A 14,698-nucleotide genomic window follows, 5' to 3' on the forward strand; every position below is an offset into this window, starting at 1 on the left:
CAAGAGCGGGGGAATAAAGGGAGAGAGAGGGGCTTCATCCCACACAGATGCTGCCTCCCATGGTCCCAAGCCTCCATACCAGACCCCCAAAATGCCTCCCCATGTTCTTTGTCCTGGTTCACCTGCCTTTGGCACGGCAGAGCTGGCCAAGAGGCTTCTGTGCCCAGGTGCAGTGGGATGGAAGCAAAGCAGGGGGTCAGAGGGGCACCCACCCTTGGTGGCTGTGTCCAGGGTGTCTGGGCAGGGCTGCATCCAGCAGCAGCACACAGGAGGGACCCTGGCTGCAAAACCTGGCACTGAGGGGGTCTCTGGTGGCAATGGGCACCCAGAGCATCCTTTAGCCAGGTCACTCCTGAATGTCTCCAGCCACGTGGGTGAGGCAGGCAAAGCCACCTCCCTCCAGGGCCACGGCCCGGGCAGCCCCGGTGGCACTGCCACAGCCTGGGGCTGTGCCTGGCTGGATGCAGGGAGGGGATGGAGGCTGTGGCCTCGGGGGTTACCCGCCCCAGCCCGGCAGGACTGTACCTTCGGAGAGCCGGCGCCGGCGGGCAGCGCTCCAGCGGCAGCAGCTCCGCTCTCCAGGCAGGTCTGCGGTCACCGGCCAGCCCCGGCTCTGCTTACAGCCTGTTTCCAGTTACAGCAGGAGCAGGGCTCCGTGCCACCACACCACACCACAGCACGCCACGGCAGCCCTGGCCCTGCTGTGCCTCCCGGGAGCCGCGCGCTCCGGCACGGCGGAGCCAGCCCGGGCAGATTCTGGCTGTGGCAGCGCCTCTCAGCACATCCCCTCTCTGTCTTCAGTTCTGCATCACTGCTCATCCACTCTCCAACACCTGTGAGCAGGTGAGGAAGCCCAGCCACAGCTCTTGTCACTCCGCTCACAGCTCCAGGGATGCTGGGAGCACAGGGATAAGCTGGATCCTTCCAGCAGTGTGGCAATGGCACAGCCCTCCAAGCCCCCAAGGCACAGTGGGGTCTTTCCTTTCTCCCCAAGCACCCACCACCCCCTTACCTGGCTAATTTCCACCCCCTCCTGTTCCTGCCTCCAAAATGAGGATGGGGACACAGCACATGAGCAATACACGGCAATCCCTGCCTGCCAGCTGCTGCCTGCTCCCACGAGGGAGGCGTTATGGGAGGAGATAGGCCAGAGCAGATGCTGGCAGAACAAAGCAGCTGGGCACGATGCTGGCATGCACCCAGCAATATGCTGGCTGGCAGCCCTGGAGCCAGGTCACAGCCCGGTGCCATCACCTCAGTCCCAAAGCCAAGCCCCGGAGCTTTCCTGGGGCAAAACAACCCCGAGGTAAAAGGAATGTGGGGAAGGGGTGGTAGGAAAGCTGGGGTAGAGGGTTCCAGGGAAGGAGGGAGTGTTCAGGGGAGGCTGCTCTGCTCTGCTCTGGAGGGCAGTGGGAATGTGGGGCTGTGCAGAGGGTGGGAAGGCAGAAGGTGAAATAAGGGAGGGTAAAGACAGCAAGCAGGGACAGGCAGGGACAGGCAGAGGTGAGGGGACACCACACACCTTGACCGGGAGAACCTGAACGGCAAAAACCGTTCAAAAAATGCTCAAAAACCACCATCCACACCAAGATCCCTTCCCAGCAAAGCCCCTGCGAGCCCAAGGGAGGTGCCACCACCTGGGGCACCCGGAGCCACTCACCTGGGGCACCAGCTGCCCTGCACGGCGTGGGGCTGCCTCTCTGCTCCGCTCCCCGCGGGACCGTGCTGCTGCATATTTGATGACTGCTATTATTGTCATCTCTGCTGGCAGAGCCATGGGAGCTGATCTTCCCTCACAGGGCTGGAGGGGTGAGGGCCTCCTCCTCCCCTGGTCCCTGTCCCTTGCAGCCCTGGTGACACAGCTGGAGTGTCCCACATCCGTCCCAGGATGCAGGTCAGCCTCAGTGTAGCCCAGATGTGAACAGCTGGAAAATGGCCCTGACCCATTCTGGCCCCGACCCATTCTGGCCCCCAAACCAACAGGAGTGTAGAAGAAATCACAGATCATGGGAGTGAGGAACAAATGCACTTCCTCACACCCCTCTCCAAAGGTGGGCTGGGACCAACCAGCTGCAGAGGTTGTGGCAGGGATTTAGACACTCATTACCCCAAAAATATCAGGGCACCCTCTCCTCCCTGGCTGAGCAGGACACTCCACCTGCCTTCACAACATTCCATTCTCCCCATTCCAGCCCTGGTCTCCTGCATCCCACCAAGCTGGGGGCCGTTTTCCTGCAGTGATGGAGCCATGGCTCTGCCAAATGCAGGGGCAGGGAGAGGATGGTGCTGCAGCACCCGAGCCGGGAAAACCTCGGCTCCTTCTCCTCCAGGCAGGCACGTCCCAGCCGTAATGCGGTGGGTATTTATTATGCTGATTCCTCAGAACGCGAGGGCTTAACTGCAAATTACAATCAATAGCCCCAATCCCCTCGGGGCAGGTTCATCATTTAGCAGGCGCAACCAGAGGAATTCAAAACTATTTGCCAGCCATAAATCCTCCTCTCCGCAGCCTCCCCAGCCGGCTCCGCGCCACTCCCGACGGCTGCTTGGGGTGACCCTTGTCAGCATTTGAGACAATTAAGCTGTCACTGCGGATCGTGACTCTTATATACGGCCCTGAGCAGCACTTTGAGATGTCACCGTGATGGGGTGAGGGGAGCTGGCTGAGGCGAGCCTGCCGCAGCAACCATCTCTCATTGAATTAAATGAATGCATTTGGAGGCAGAGTCACTCTTTATTACCTTGCAAACGATTCCTGACTAAATTAAATTATAAGAGGAGTGTTCAGCCAATCAAACCTGCTTGATTGCCTGGAACAGGCGTTTTAAACAGAGCACGGCTCGAGTCGTCGCTGGTTGCAGAGATGGAGGCTGATGGGCTGTGGGGAGGCTGATCTGATCCACCCTGCTCCACACCTGGAGTGCTGCAGGGCCCCAGGGATGGGGCAGGATGGGCACAGCCCCCTGGGAACAGCATGAACGAGCCTGGAGGCAGCTGGGAGAGCGAGGGAGTGGCAGGAGCAGAGAGCAGGGCTGCAGAGGGCAGCTTTCTGTGGGCATCATCCAGCCGAGGCTTTCCTCCTACAGCAGAGAAACGCAGGGTGCTGCTCGTCTGGGGGCAAATCCACAGCTCCTGCCTGCACCCACCCTCCTGGAGAGCCCAACACACAGGAGAGTGTGATCACATTCCCTTCAGCAGCTCCCCAGCGAGGGGCTCTGGTCAGTGCACACAATCCCAGAATGGTTTGGGATGGCAGGGAGCTCAAAGCTCATCTCATTCCTCCTGCCATGGGCAGGGACACCCTCCACTGTCCCAGGGTGCTCCAAGCCCTGGCTTAGGACACTTCCAGGGATGGGGCAGCCAGAGCTTCTCAGGGCAGCCTGTGCCAGGGCCTCACCACCCCCACAGGGAAGAATCTCCTCCTAACACCTCATCTGTATCACCCCTTTCAATTTAAAACCATTCCCACTTTTCCTGTCAGTACAAGCCCTTGGGAAAAGTCCCTCTTCACCCTTTTTACAAGCCCCTTTAAATACTGAAATGCTGCAAATTCCAGGAACCTCAGGAGGCTCCAGTACAACCCTAATGCTGCAGCAGATTTCCCCCTTGCCCTCTGGATCTTGTCTTTTCAGGACTTGGAGATCTCTTGGAGGCAAATTCACTCCAGCACGAACTGCAACGTTTGCTGCTTTTAACATAAGTGCAGAACAATTAGGGAAGCTCCTGGAAGAAGGATACTGCAATTAAATGGTGCATCTTCAAATGCAGCCATAAACTTGCTGCCAAAAAAGCTACTCTCTCTGAAAAAAGAAGTTGGCTTCTTCTAGCTTAACTATTTTTACTTCATCCCCATTCCAATTTTAATCATGTATCTGTTCATTTTGAAGAGGATAAAATGCCCATTTTCCTAAATGAAGCTAATTAGGCAGAGGGGGTTTTAACAATGATATGCCAAAATCAATTTGAAAGCCACACTGAGGTAGCAGCAGCTATTCAAGGACAGGTTTTAGCAGGTAACACCGTGCATTTCAGCCTCACACCAAGCACCCCTGGCTCCCAGCACCACCTGGGCTGAGCATGAAGCCCTGTCAGCAGTTCTGGCTGCCCAGCTCCATGCCAAGGCTTGGCAGGCTGCAGGATTTGGATGGAAAAGTCAGAAACTCAGGGACAAAACGAAACCAAAATTAGTCTTTGTGAGGGCAACTCTGCCTGTGTGACCTTCATGGGAATGGGAAGGGTGAGTTAATGTGCTGGAACAGCATCCCACCCAGCTCACACCGGGAAGGGCCAGCTTTCACTGCCAGGCAGGGATAATGGGCATCATTTGGAGCTCGTTCTCCACTCCCGTGGTCAGGATTTCCTCTGCACTCCAGCTGTGAACAAAGCCAGGAACAGGGAAGGGAACTTACAGAGTTCAAAGTCACCTTCTTAGCTTGGGCACTGTGTATAGTATCTGTTTATCTCCCCTCACCAGTCTCTTGCAGCCACTTCTCCTTCTATTGCCCCCTAAATCTCCTGTGAGAGCATTCAGGATTCCTCAGGTGGCCAAAGGCAAAAAAAGTGAGTTAAGAAACAAACCAAGCCATCTACCCACCATTCACATGAAATAACAACTTTTTATTTTCTCAAATAAAATAATCCTTCCATTTCTGCTCAGTCAGAATGCTCTGTTGTGAGGGGTGGGGAGGAGCAGGAGGGGAGGAACCCTGCTCAGACAGTTGTCACACCTGTCCTCACAGTTCTGCATCCACATCAGACCAAACCCTTTTCCAATGAAAGAAAATAAAAGCTATTGGCAGCTCTTGACCCCAGAAGGCAAGAGCTGTCCTCTATCAGGCACTCTGAGTTGTTCAGCAACAGTATTCAATGGAAAAGCATGATTACAAAAATCCCAGATTTCTGATGAACAATATCCAGACAAGCAATGTTTAACAGGGCTGGGGTAAAACTCAGCATGGGGCGGTACCTTGGGAGCCAAAGAGCTGCAACTGGAATTTAGGGAATTTAGAGACCTCCACCTTGGGCACTGAAGGGCAGGACAACTCCTGCCCAACAAAGGAGGAAGCTCCCAAGGCAGCTCCTCAATGAGTGAGATGCCAGAAGTGAATCCTCACCCCAAACTACAGCTCTTGGATCATACCCCACTGCAATCTGGCCAGGCTAATTAACCATTTCCAGTTTAATTTCTCATCTCTCAGTACCAGGATATCCTACAAACCCCACTGCAAGGCTATGGAGAGGCACAGAGTGCCAGGTTTTAATGTTAATTGAGGTGAGACCATTAAAAATTGGGGTTCTCAGCTGCAGAGATGTGTGCAGCGAGCAGGGGAGGGAGAACTCTGATTCTGCTTCAGATCAATGCTTAAATTAAGTGAATGGATAAGCAGCAAAGCATCAGCAATGTTCTCTCAGCCCAAAGCACAGGGCCAGATTTTTACACACAAACCCACTGGGAATGCACATGGATTCGTGTGCAAACCCCACAAGGGACAGGACACTGCTGGCTGTGGAACTGTGCCCTACAAGAACTGGCTCCTTCCAAATTTTTAAGAAACATCACTTGGCCTGAAATGCTGCCAGATGAAAACCCACCTTCCCCATTCCCACCTGCAAGCACAGTAGCCTCATTTTCTGCCTTTCTCCAAGAGAAGGAGCTTCACAGAAGCTTTCTTGGCTCTGGAACACATCTCCCTTTTTCCTTTCTTTTTTTTTCTTTTTTTTCTTTTTTTTTGGTGTGTTTTGTTTTGTTTTTACATGGTCAGTTCCAATTGCAGTGATTAAAGGCAAGGCCAGGCACCAGCAGTTACTTCTTTACGATCTGAATGACATCTTCATGCTCCATCATGTGGGTTAAGCCCACCCTTTGAGGGCTGTACTTTGTGCTTGTCCCCTTTGAAGCAAAAAAGGGGGAGAAGGGTTAGAAGGCCAGTCAGAGACACCTGAAGACAGGGATTGCAGCTGCTGTCTGACACTTACCCACACCAAGGCATATTTGAACTGGCTGGCTAATGATCTGTGAATCCGATGGCACTGCAAGACAGGCGGGCAGAAGTTGAAGTATTTACATTTACCACTTTGCAAACAACTTTTTCAATACCCAGGAATTAACAGAAATTCAAGTCTATGCCAGAATTTACAATGAAGACTTTAAGAGCTAGTTAACAGCACTTGAAACCATAGAGAACAGACACAGGAATCACCAGCCCACATAAAGCCCATTCCATTGTTTCCATGTGCTTTTTCACTGGGCTGCATTAAATAATTACTGTTTAAACCTTTTATAGCAGCTGTGAAAGAAACCTGAGGCAGATAAAAGGCAACAAAAGGAGAAGCACAACCAAACACTGACATGTCCTGAGCTTTATGGAGCACAAATCACAGCAGGTCCAGGAGGAACTGCCTTCTGCACACAGGGAAATGTAAAAGATGCAGAAAAATTACCACATGTTCCACAGAGGCTCCTTTCCGTAGAATAATGGCATCTGTAAAGTCTGGTCTCTCTGTGGAGAAGCAGAAGGGGGGGAAAAAGCATTGGATTTCTATCAAGTGTGTTCTAAAATGCTGACACCATCTCACATCACCTTGTGCTTACTACTCCCAAATTCCTCCTTCCTGCTCCCAGACAGAACAGGGATCCAGTACCTAAAAGCACCAAATCAGCTCTCACCACCCACAAGTGCCATTACCCACTCCACACAGTCAGCAGCTTCCTCACAAGCCACTGCTCTGACTCCACCCCAAACCCTTGACTTAAGAGAAACAAAACCACCCAAGTCAAAACACACCTGCTCAAGGAAAAACCAAAATTCCAAGATTTCAGAGCTTAACAAGCTCAGAAAATTCCTTATCTCCTCACATCCAAACAGAGCAAGTTGTAGATGTGCCTTCATCACTGGAAGCTGCAAGTGGGTTATAAAGCAAAAGGAGGATCAAAGGCACTCCAAGGGCATGGGAATCACCAAGTTTGTTGCAGCAGGAACAGGAAACTTCTGGGTTCATCAGTGTGCATAACAAGGTAAAAGCTGTGAACTTGCACATTTCATTCCCTTATATCCTGTAAAGACTTATGCAAATTCAGCTCTTGTAAAACACAACAGGAAGGCCATGGTGGGATCCACACATGGCAGGATCAGACAAAGCAGGAAGCATTTCCCAAGAGCTGAAAGATGATTAGGGAAGGTGCAATTCCAGCATTTCCAAGGCACCAGCCCTGCTGGCAGCATGTCTGGGGTCACTTACGTCCCCGTTTCTTGGTGTAGATGCAGGTGAGTGCCAGGTACTCCCAGAGCTTCTCCAGCAAGTAGTCCAGGTTCAGCTTCATGCCACAGCTGCAAAACACCAGGACCATCTGTTTACTGCTGTTGTGATTTAGGGATCCAGAAGAACAAGGTGAAATGTCTTTATCAAAGTGCTGGAGAATGATGGCAAAGTCTTTAATAAGGCAAAGAAAGGAAAAACACAAGGTAAAATGACCTTAAACTGAAGGAGGGCAGGGCTAGATTAGATACTAGGAAGAAATTCCTTGCTAAAGGGATGGAGAAGCACTGGAACAGGTTGCACAGAGAGTTTCATGCTCCATCCCTGGAATTGTTCAAGGCTAGGTTGGATGGGGCCTGGAACAAACTGATTTAGTGGAAGGTGTCCCTGCCCATGGCAGGGGGTGGAATGAGATGAGCTTTAGGGTCCCTTCCAACCCAAAGCAATGCATGATTCCAGAAGGGTGAACAGCTTTGAAGCAGCAAAGCCCAGCAGATACATCAGCACTTCTAAGGAAACAAGCCAGATTGTCTGACTCTGTCCTGCAGACAGCACGGAGAAGCCAAGCTGCCTGCCTCTCCAGGGGAAGGAAATCTGGGAAAAGCAGCACAGCAGCTCTGCTTCTCACCCCAGCAGCCCTGGGAGAAGCTGGAGAAAGGGGTGTGGAATGAACCCCACACCAGGCAGACCAGCAGGGAAGGCAATGTGACAGCTCCTACCTGATGACAACACTGTGGGGCCTCCGAGCGAGACGATCCACCTCCTCCATGGATATCTGGTCAATCTTGTTATAAACCTAAACCAAAATGAAAACAACACAGCCCTCAGCAAGGCCATTCAGCAACATGTACAAAGAACAAGGTAGCTCCAGCACCTGACACAGAAACACAGATCTTGTCAGAAGATAAGCCAAGACTCTCAGTAAAACAAACTATTAAAATTCAGAAGCTTGAATATAAATTTTGGCCTTTTAAAATTCTCCCTTTGGGATGAGTTGGAACACGTTCTTTGATTTTATACAGACCCAGTGGCTACAAACAGAGCCCTAAAGGGACCTCTGGCACACAAGGGACCAGACGTGACAAGTTAAGCACGGAGCTGGCAGCAGGGGAGGCTCCACACGTGGGAGCAAAGCCCCTGCACCAGGATTGGAAACTCTGCTGCTCCAGGGCAGCATCAGCCACAAGAGGGCCCAGAGAACACACACAGCACGGCTGCACATCCAAAGCCTATAAAAAAACTCCCTGTCGAGCTGTTTTCCACCTCTTAAACCCCAAATCGTTACTGTTTTAGGAGCCAGGAACAAGGGCATGGAGTAATAGGACAAGGGGGAATGGCTTTAAATTGAGAGGGCAGGGTTAGATGGGATATTGGGAAAATAATCTTCCCTGTGAGGGCAGGGAGGCCCTGGCACAGGGTGCCCAGAGAAGCTGTGGCTGCCCCTGGATCCCTGGAAGTGTCCAAGGCCAGGCTGGACAGGGCTTGGAGCAGCCTGGGACAGTGGAAGGTGTCCCTGCCATGGCAGGGGTGGAATGAGATGAGCTTTAAGGTCCCATCCCACCCAAACCATTCCATGATTCCATGAAGTTCCAACGTTTCCTTTGGCACAGAGAAGAGATCCTGGGTGTGAGAGAAGCCAGGCTGCCCAGGATACTCACATAGAGGCATGGCATGTAGACCCTGTTTCCTACAATCACATCAATGAACTCATCAGGGGAACAATCCTCTCTGAACAGCACCTCAGCGTTGAAGATTTCTGAGGTGGACACTGTCAAGGCCCAAATCCCAACTCACAACAGGGACGGAGCTCCCTGGGGACAGCCTGGTGACAGCCAGCCAGCACCCAAGTGACACCAAGGCTTTCCCACAGCAGGAAGCACTTAAACCATGAGCTGCTGATGGCTTAAGGGTTTCCCCTTTTAGGAAAGGATACTGTATTCATGGAGGATGAGCTGAACCAGCTTCTCAGAGCACTGAGTCAATGTGACAGTGGAGTTGAAGGAGATGCCTCCACCCTTCTTGGGCTGCAGGAGGCAAAAAAGCAAAGTAAGAACATTCTGCAAATCCCACAGCCCCCTCAGCCTGCCCAGCACGAGGGGCAGCACAGAGTGAGACAAGCTGTGCCTGCAGGAGCTCAGGAAGCCTCACCTTGAAGTAGATATTTGGTTTGCTTTTGTTCAGCCGGATTCCTACAGATTCCAGTTCTTTCTCCAGCAAGGCCCTGCGGGGACACAGCACCTGTGAGGCTGAGCATGGCCAGGGGACACCCAGACCTTTCCCTTTTTGATTCTCGTGTTGATACAGCCCTGGCACAAGCCTAAACCCCTCCCTAGTGCAGATCAGAGTCTGTGGTGGAAATCCAGGCTGATATTCCCATGCTGTAGGAATGACCCTCCAGCTGAGCACCCACTCCAGCCAGCAGGATGCTTCTCATGGGATACAACCCCCCGTCACACTCAATAATTTAATTCCTCATTCCCCATGTGCTCTCCACAATTCCTCAGGGAGCTGGCGTGTTTCCAAGGCCAGAGCCCAGCCCACACTCACCTCTGCACCTCGCCCTTGGTGGCATCCAGCATCATGATGACAACATCTGCTGTCCTGGCCACAGCGATCACCTGCCGGCCTCTGCCCTTCCCTGGGGACACAGGAGGGGAGGCACGTCAGCAACAGGGACCAGCTGAGTTCCCTGACACGTGGGGACTCCTGCCCTGTGCAGCAGCTTGAAAGCAAGGAAAAAGATCCTGCAGTGCTGTTCTGGCTGCAGTCAGGTGCTGGAAACCCTGGCAGCAGCTCCAGGCAGCACAGAGAGCTCAGCAGAGAGATCAGAGCCAGAAGGAAACACAGCCACTGCTCCAGTGACCCAAGGGAATGGCTGGAGCTGTGTCAGGCAGGGTCAGGTTGGATATTAGGAAAAGGTTCTTCCCCCCCAGAGGGTGTTTGGGCACTGCCCAGGCTCCCCTGGGAATGGGCACAGCCCCGAGGCTGCCAGAGCTCCAGGAGGGTTTGGACAACACCAGGCACAGGGTGGGATTGTTGGGGTGTCTGTGCAGGGCCAGGAGTGGGACTGGATGATCCCAGATGTTCCATGACTCCCTGATTTCCTAAACTATTTTCAGACACAACCAGCCAATGAAGACAATGACAACACAGAGAGACAAAGCCAACATCTCTTCCCAGAATCAGGAGTCATGGGAGGACTGGCAGGAACTCAGGGAATTACTCAAACAAGGTTAGTGTTTAGCTGTAATTCTCCCTCTGCCTCTCCAGCATCTTTCTATAGATTTCCTCAGTACCAGAAAACAGATGAGCCACTTCACACTCAGGCAAGGACGTGAGAAGTGACTGGCTTGCTTTGGCTCCCACCTCCAGAAAACCATCTTTGTGCTACATATAGACCCTTCTGTGGGCTCAGGGACAGGAATCGTGCCTCACATAGGATCAAGGACTCAAAAATCTGGGAAGACAATGTAGGAACTCTTGGCCCAGGAAACCTGTGTGTATCTGAGACACCCAGGGGCACTACTGAGGGCAATCCCTCTCTACATGAACACAGACATGAGCCAACCTTGAGCTGCTCCTTCGATGATTCCAGGCAGATCCAGCAGCTGAATATTGGCTCCTTTGTACTGAAAGGGAAAGGGAAGGGTGGAAAGTTGAAAGGTTCCTGAAGGGCACTTGAGCTGCCCCCAAAGCCCCAAACTCTGCTGGGGGTCCACATCCTGCAGGGAGTGGAATTGGATGGAACTGGCAGGCCAGGGGAAATCAGCACAAAGCTCCTGGCTCTGTCCTGAGGCAAATTCCAGAGCCATGGGCTGTGTTATGCAGCATTAGGTCCTGACCCCCTAAAGTCATCCCGTAACTGCAGCTGGACAAAGCACCAGCAAAAGAGCACAGCAGCCACACATTCCCAAGTTCGGGGAATGGAAAGGAAAAACAACTCTTCTTTTATTGGTTAAATGAGAAAACTCAGTAATGAACAAGTGCCACATCTACTGTGACAGATCAAACTATTCAGGTGTGCTGCAGGTAAAAAAATCCCAGGAGACATTCCTAGATTTGCAAGGTATTGGCTCTCCAGTAATTGCTGCAGCTCACACCTCTGCTGGAATGTGTTACATCAAACTCCTTTTCCCACTAACACAGTTACTTTCATTATTTAACTCCCCCTTCCATCCTGAGCCAGATTTCCTCATTACTCTTGGACACTTTTCAGTTTGATGCCCTTTATCATTTGCTTTACTGATGGATGCTGAGGTCACCACTAATAAAACCCCACAAGGACAGGAAAAGCTGCATTTTGTTTTGAAAGTGATCACAGCACAGATTGCCTCTGTAAAGCTTCATTAAAAACAAATCTGTCAAGGTTTGCAGCCAGCTGGTCACTGGCACTGACAGTGGTTATACAAAATTCAGTTGAGAATTGTGGTGTTGCTCTGGCCAGTCCAAGAGCAGCACAAAAATCCTGATCAGGCAGCCAGTCCTGAGGAGTTCAGCGAAGTGCTGCATCAGCACTGAAAAGTTTAAAGCAAAACTCAGCCTTGGAGACCTTTGGATGTGCGTGCTCCTTAGTGGCAGCACAAGTGTGGCTGGTGCAGACACATTTCCACAGCTGCAGGAGAATCCTGCTCACCTCTATGACTCCTGGGATGCAGGTCAGCGTGGTGAACTCGTAGGACGCGGCTTCGCTGGCAGTCGAGGTCATTAAACTCAGGAACGTGGACTGAAATGCAAGAGATCAGCATCAGCAGGCAGGAAAATGAGAAGGTTCAGCAAAACAAGCAACACCAGAGTGCCCCTCAGGCTGTGGAAGTTGTGTTGTGGCTGTTCCAGGCACAGGGACTGAGGTGGTGACACTGGCATGGAACTGAAGTAAATCAGGGTTTTTCTTTCCTCAGCACTGCAGGGGCTGGGCAAGAACAACTTTCAGGAACAACAAGTTCCACAGGGCAGAGCACACAACATGAAGGAGTGTTTCCCCATCTCCAACTTTCAGCCAGATCACAGAATCATGGAATGGTTTGGGTTGGAAGTGATCCCAAAGCCCATTTCATTCCACCCCTGCCACTGTCCCAGGTGGCTCCAAGCCCTTTCCAGCCTGGCCTTGGACACTTCCAGGGATGGAGCAGCCACAGCTGCTCTGGGCACCCTGTGCCAGGGCCTCCCTGCCCTCACAGGGAAGAATTCCTTCCATATATCTCATCTAAATTTCCCCTCTTTCAGTGTGAACCCATTCCTTTTCCTGCCACTACAAAGAATCCCCTTCCAGCTCCCCTGCAGCCCTTCCAGGTACTGTGAGGTCTCCACACACCCTTCTCTCCTCCAGCCCCAACTCTCTCAGCCTGTCTCCTCTCTCCAACAGTCCCACGTCCTCCTCATGCTGGAGACACCAGAACCATGCACAGGACTCCAGGTGGGATCCATCCAGAGCAGCTTCAAGGTGCCTCCCAAGCCAAACCATCCCAGGGTGCTGATCCCAAACCTGCTGTGCAGCCACTGCAAACCCCAGTGAGCTGGAGACACAGTGAGCACAAACCTGACTGACCTCCCCAAACCTGCTCTGCAGCCCCTGAAAAACCTGACTGACCTCCCCAAATGTGCTCTGCAGTCACTGCAAACCCCAGGGAGTACAAACCTGACTGACCTCCCCAAATCTGCTGTGCAGCCACCTCAAACCCCAGTGAGCATAAACCTGACTGACCTCCCCAAATATGCTCTGCAGCCCCTGCAAACCCCAGTGAGCACAAAACTCCAGGTGGGATCCATCCAGAGCAGCTTCAAGGTGCCTCCCAAGCCAAACCATCCCAGGGTGCTGTGACCCCAAACCTGCTCTGCAGCCACTGTAAACCCCAGTGAGCACAAACTTGACTGACCTTCCCCACATCTACTTTGCAGCCTCTGCAAACCCTGACTGACCTTCCCCAAATGTGCTCTACAGACACCTCAAACCCCAGTGAGCACACTTTCAGTGTGAACGCTGGAGACACAGTGAGCACAAACCTGAACCTGACTGACCTCCCCAGATGTGCTGTGCAGCCCCTGCAAACCCCAGTGGGCACAAAACTCCAGGTGGGATCCATCCAGAGCAGCTTCAAGGTGCCTCCCAAGCCAAACCATCCCAGGGTGCTGTGATCCCAAACCTGCTCTGCAGCCACTGCAAACCTGACTGACCTCCCCAGATGTGCTGTGCAGCCCCTGCAAACCCCTGGGCTGGAGACACAGTGAGCACAAACCTGACTGACCTCCCCAGACCTGCTCTGTAGCCACTGCAAACCCCAGGGAGCACAAACCTGAACTGACCTCCCCAAACCTGCTCTGCAGCCCCTGAAAAACCTGACTGACCTCCCCAAATGTGCTCTGCAGCCCCTGCAAACCCAGGGAGCACAAAGCAGACTGACCTTCCCCACAGAAGGAAATCCAATCAGTGCCACACGGGCATCTCCTGATTTCATCACATCGAAGCCCTCGCCCTTGGCAGCCGGGGATTTGGAGGGCTCCAGCAGCTGAGCTCTGTACTTGGCAAGCTTTGCCTTCAGCAGGCCCAGGTGGTACTCGGTGGCTGCAACGACACAAACACAACAGCTGTTGGCACAAAGTCCTGGTGATTCTCCTTCCCTCCTGAAAAGGAAACACTTCTGGGTGTTGGTAATGCCTGAAGCACTGGCAGGCACAGAGCTGCTCCATCAGCCCCCCTGGGCACTGAGAGCAAACCTTGCAGGGAGCTGCCCCGAGTCAGAGGGGAGGGAAACAGGCACAGAGCTCCTGAGTTAAAGGAGAAGGCAGAGGGAGAGCAGCTGCAGGAATGGAGGCAGCCAGTTCAGGTCACAGGGGAGCAGCCCCTCCTTCCACCTGCTCACATCCAGACCCCAAAACGACCAGGTTAAAAGTTGACAAGAGGAGGGGAAAATAAAGACACTTTTAGCTCAGTGCTCACATGTGTGAAAGTATTTTGCTGCATTATTCTTAGCAAAAAACTCGAATTTACACCGAAGCAGGAAAAAAAAAAAAGAAAAAAAAAAGGAAGGTGGGTGTCTCACTTTGTAACAGATAAAGGCATGAAACCAGGAGCTTACAGGTTTATTTCTATTATTTACACAGCCCCCAGACGCGCCGCGCCGCCAGCTCCGGCCGCGCCCCGAGCCCCGCGCCCTGCGTTCCGGCCGCCGCCACCGCGGGGCGCCGGGAGGGGCCCGGGAGTGACCCCGGTGGGGACAGGAGACTGCGGGGACGGGGGCAAAGGGACGGGTCTCAGGAAGCAGGAGAGCCCCTGGCCGGGACTGACTCCTCCTGCTCCTCTAATTACGGCTGGATGCTGAAAGGAGCGTGGATGGGGCTACAGGACACGAGGAACAGCCTCAGGGGGCCAGGGGAGGTTCAGGCTGGGCAGCTGGAGGAATTTCTCCCCAAAAAGGGTGGTTAGATACTGGAACAGCCTGTCCAG

General features: G+C 52.8%; 1 protein-coding gene across 1 annotated transcript; it reads right to left on the minus strand.

Moving 5' to 3' along the window:
• Positions 1-4,596: 4,596 nt before the first annotated feature.
• DRG2 (developmentally regulated GTP binding protein 2) lies at positions 4,597-14,239 on the minus strand. The gene is made up of 13 exons (XM_039732357.1): positions 14,192-14,239; positions 13,656-13,816; positions 11,891-11,980; positions 10,826-10,886; positions 9,805-9,895; positions 9,406-9,478; positions 9,191-9,281; positions 8,916-9,013; positions 7,977-8,053; positions 7,240-7,328; positions 6,442-6,500; positions 5,977-6,030; positions 4,597-5,890 (listed from the first exon to the last, which is right to left on the minus strand). The coding sequence occupies exons 2-13, from the start codon at positions 13,707-13,709 to the stop codon at positions 5,804-5,806; spliced, it is 924 nt and encodes a 307-aa protein (XP_039588291.1). The 5' UTR covers positions 13,710-13,816; positions 14,192-14,239; the 3' UTR covers positions 4,597-5,803.
• Positions 14,240-14,698: the final 459 nt, after the last annotated feature.

This window comes from Passer montanus, unplaced genomic scaffold (assembly GCF_014805655.1).
Source record: "Passer montanus isolate IOZ18808 unplaced genomic scaffold, ASM1480565v1 scaffold8, whole genome shotgun sequence".
Classification (NCBI taxonomy): Eukaryota; Metazoa; Chordata; class Aves; order Passeriformes; family Passeridae; genus Passer; species Passer montanus.

What these genes read in the sequence shown, in the direction of transcription:
- DRG2 (XM_039732357.1), bottom strand. Translation starts at nt 13,709, where the DNA reads ATGAAATCAGGAGATGCCCGTGTGGCACTGATTGGATTTCCTTCTGTG. An exon ending in CTACACCAAGAAACGGGGAC is followed by an intron (nt 6,501 to 7,239) that starts GTAAGTGACCCC and finishes GCTTCTCCACAG; the next exon opens with AGAGACCAGACTTTACAGAT. An exon ending in GAGCCTCTGTGGAACATGTG is followed by an intron (nt 6,031 to 6,441) that starts GTAATTTTTCTG and finishes CCTGTCTTGCAG; the next exon opens with TGCCATCGGATTCACAGATC.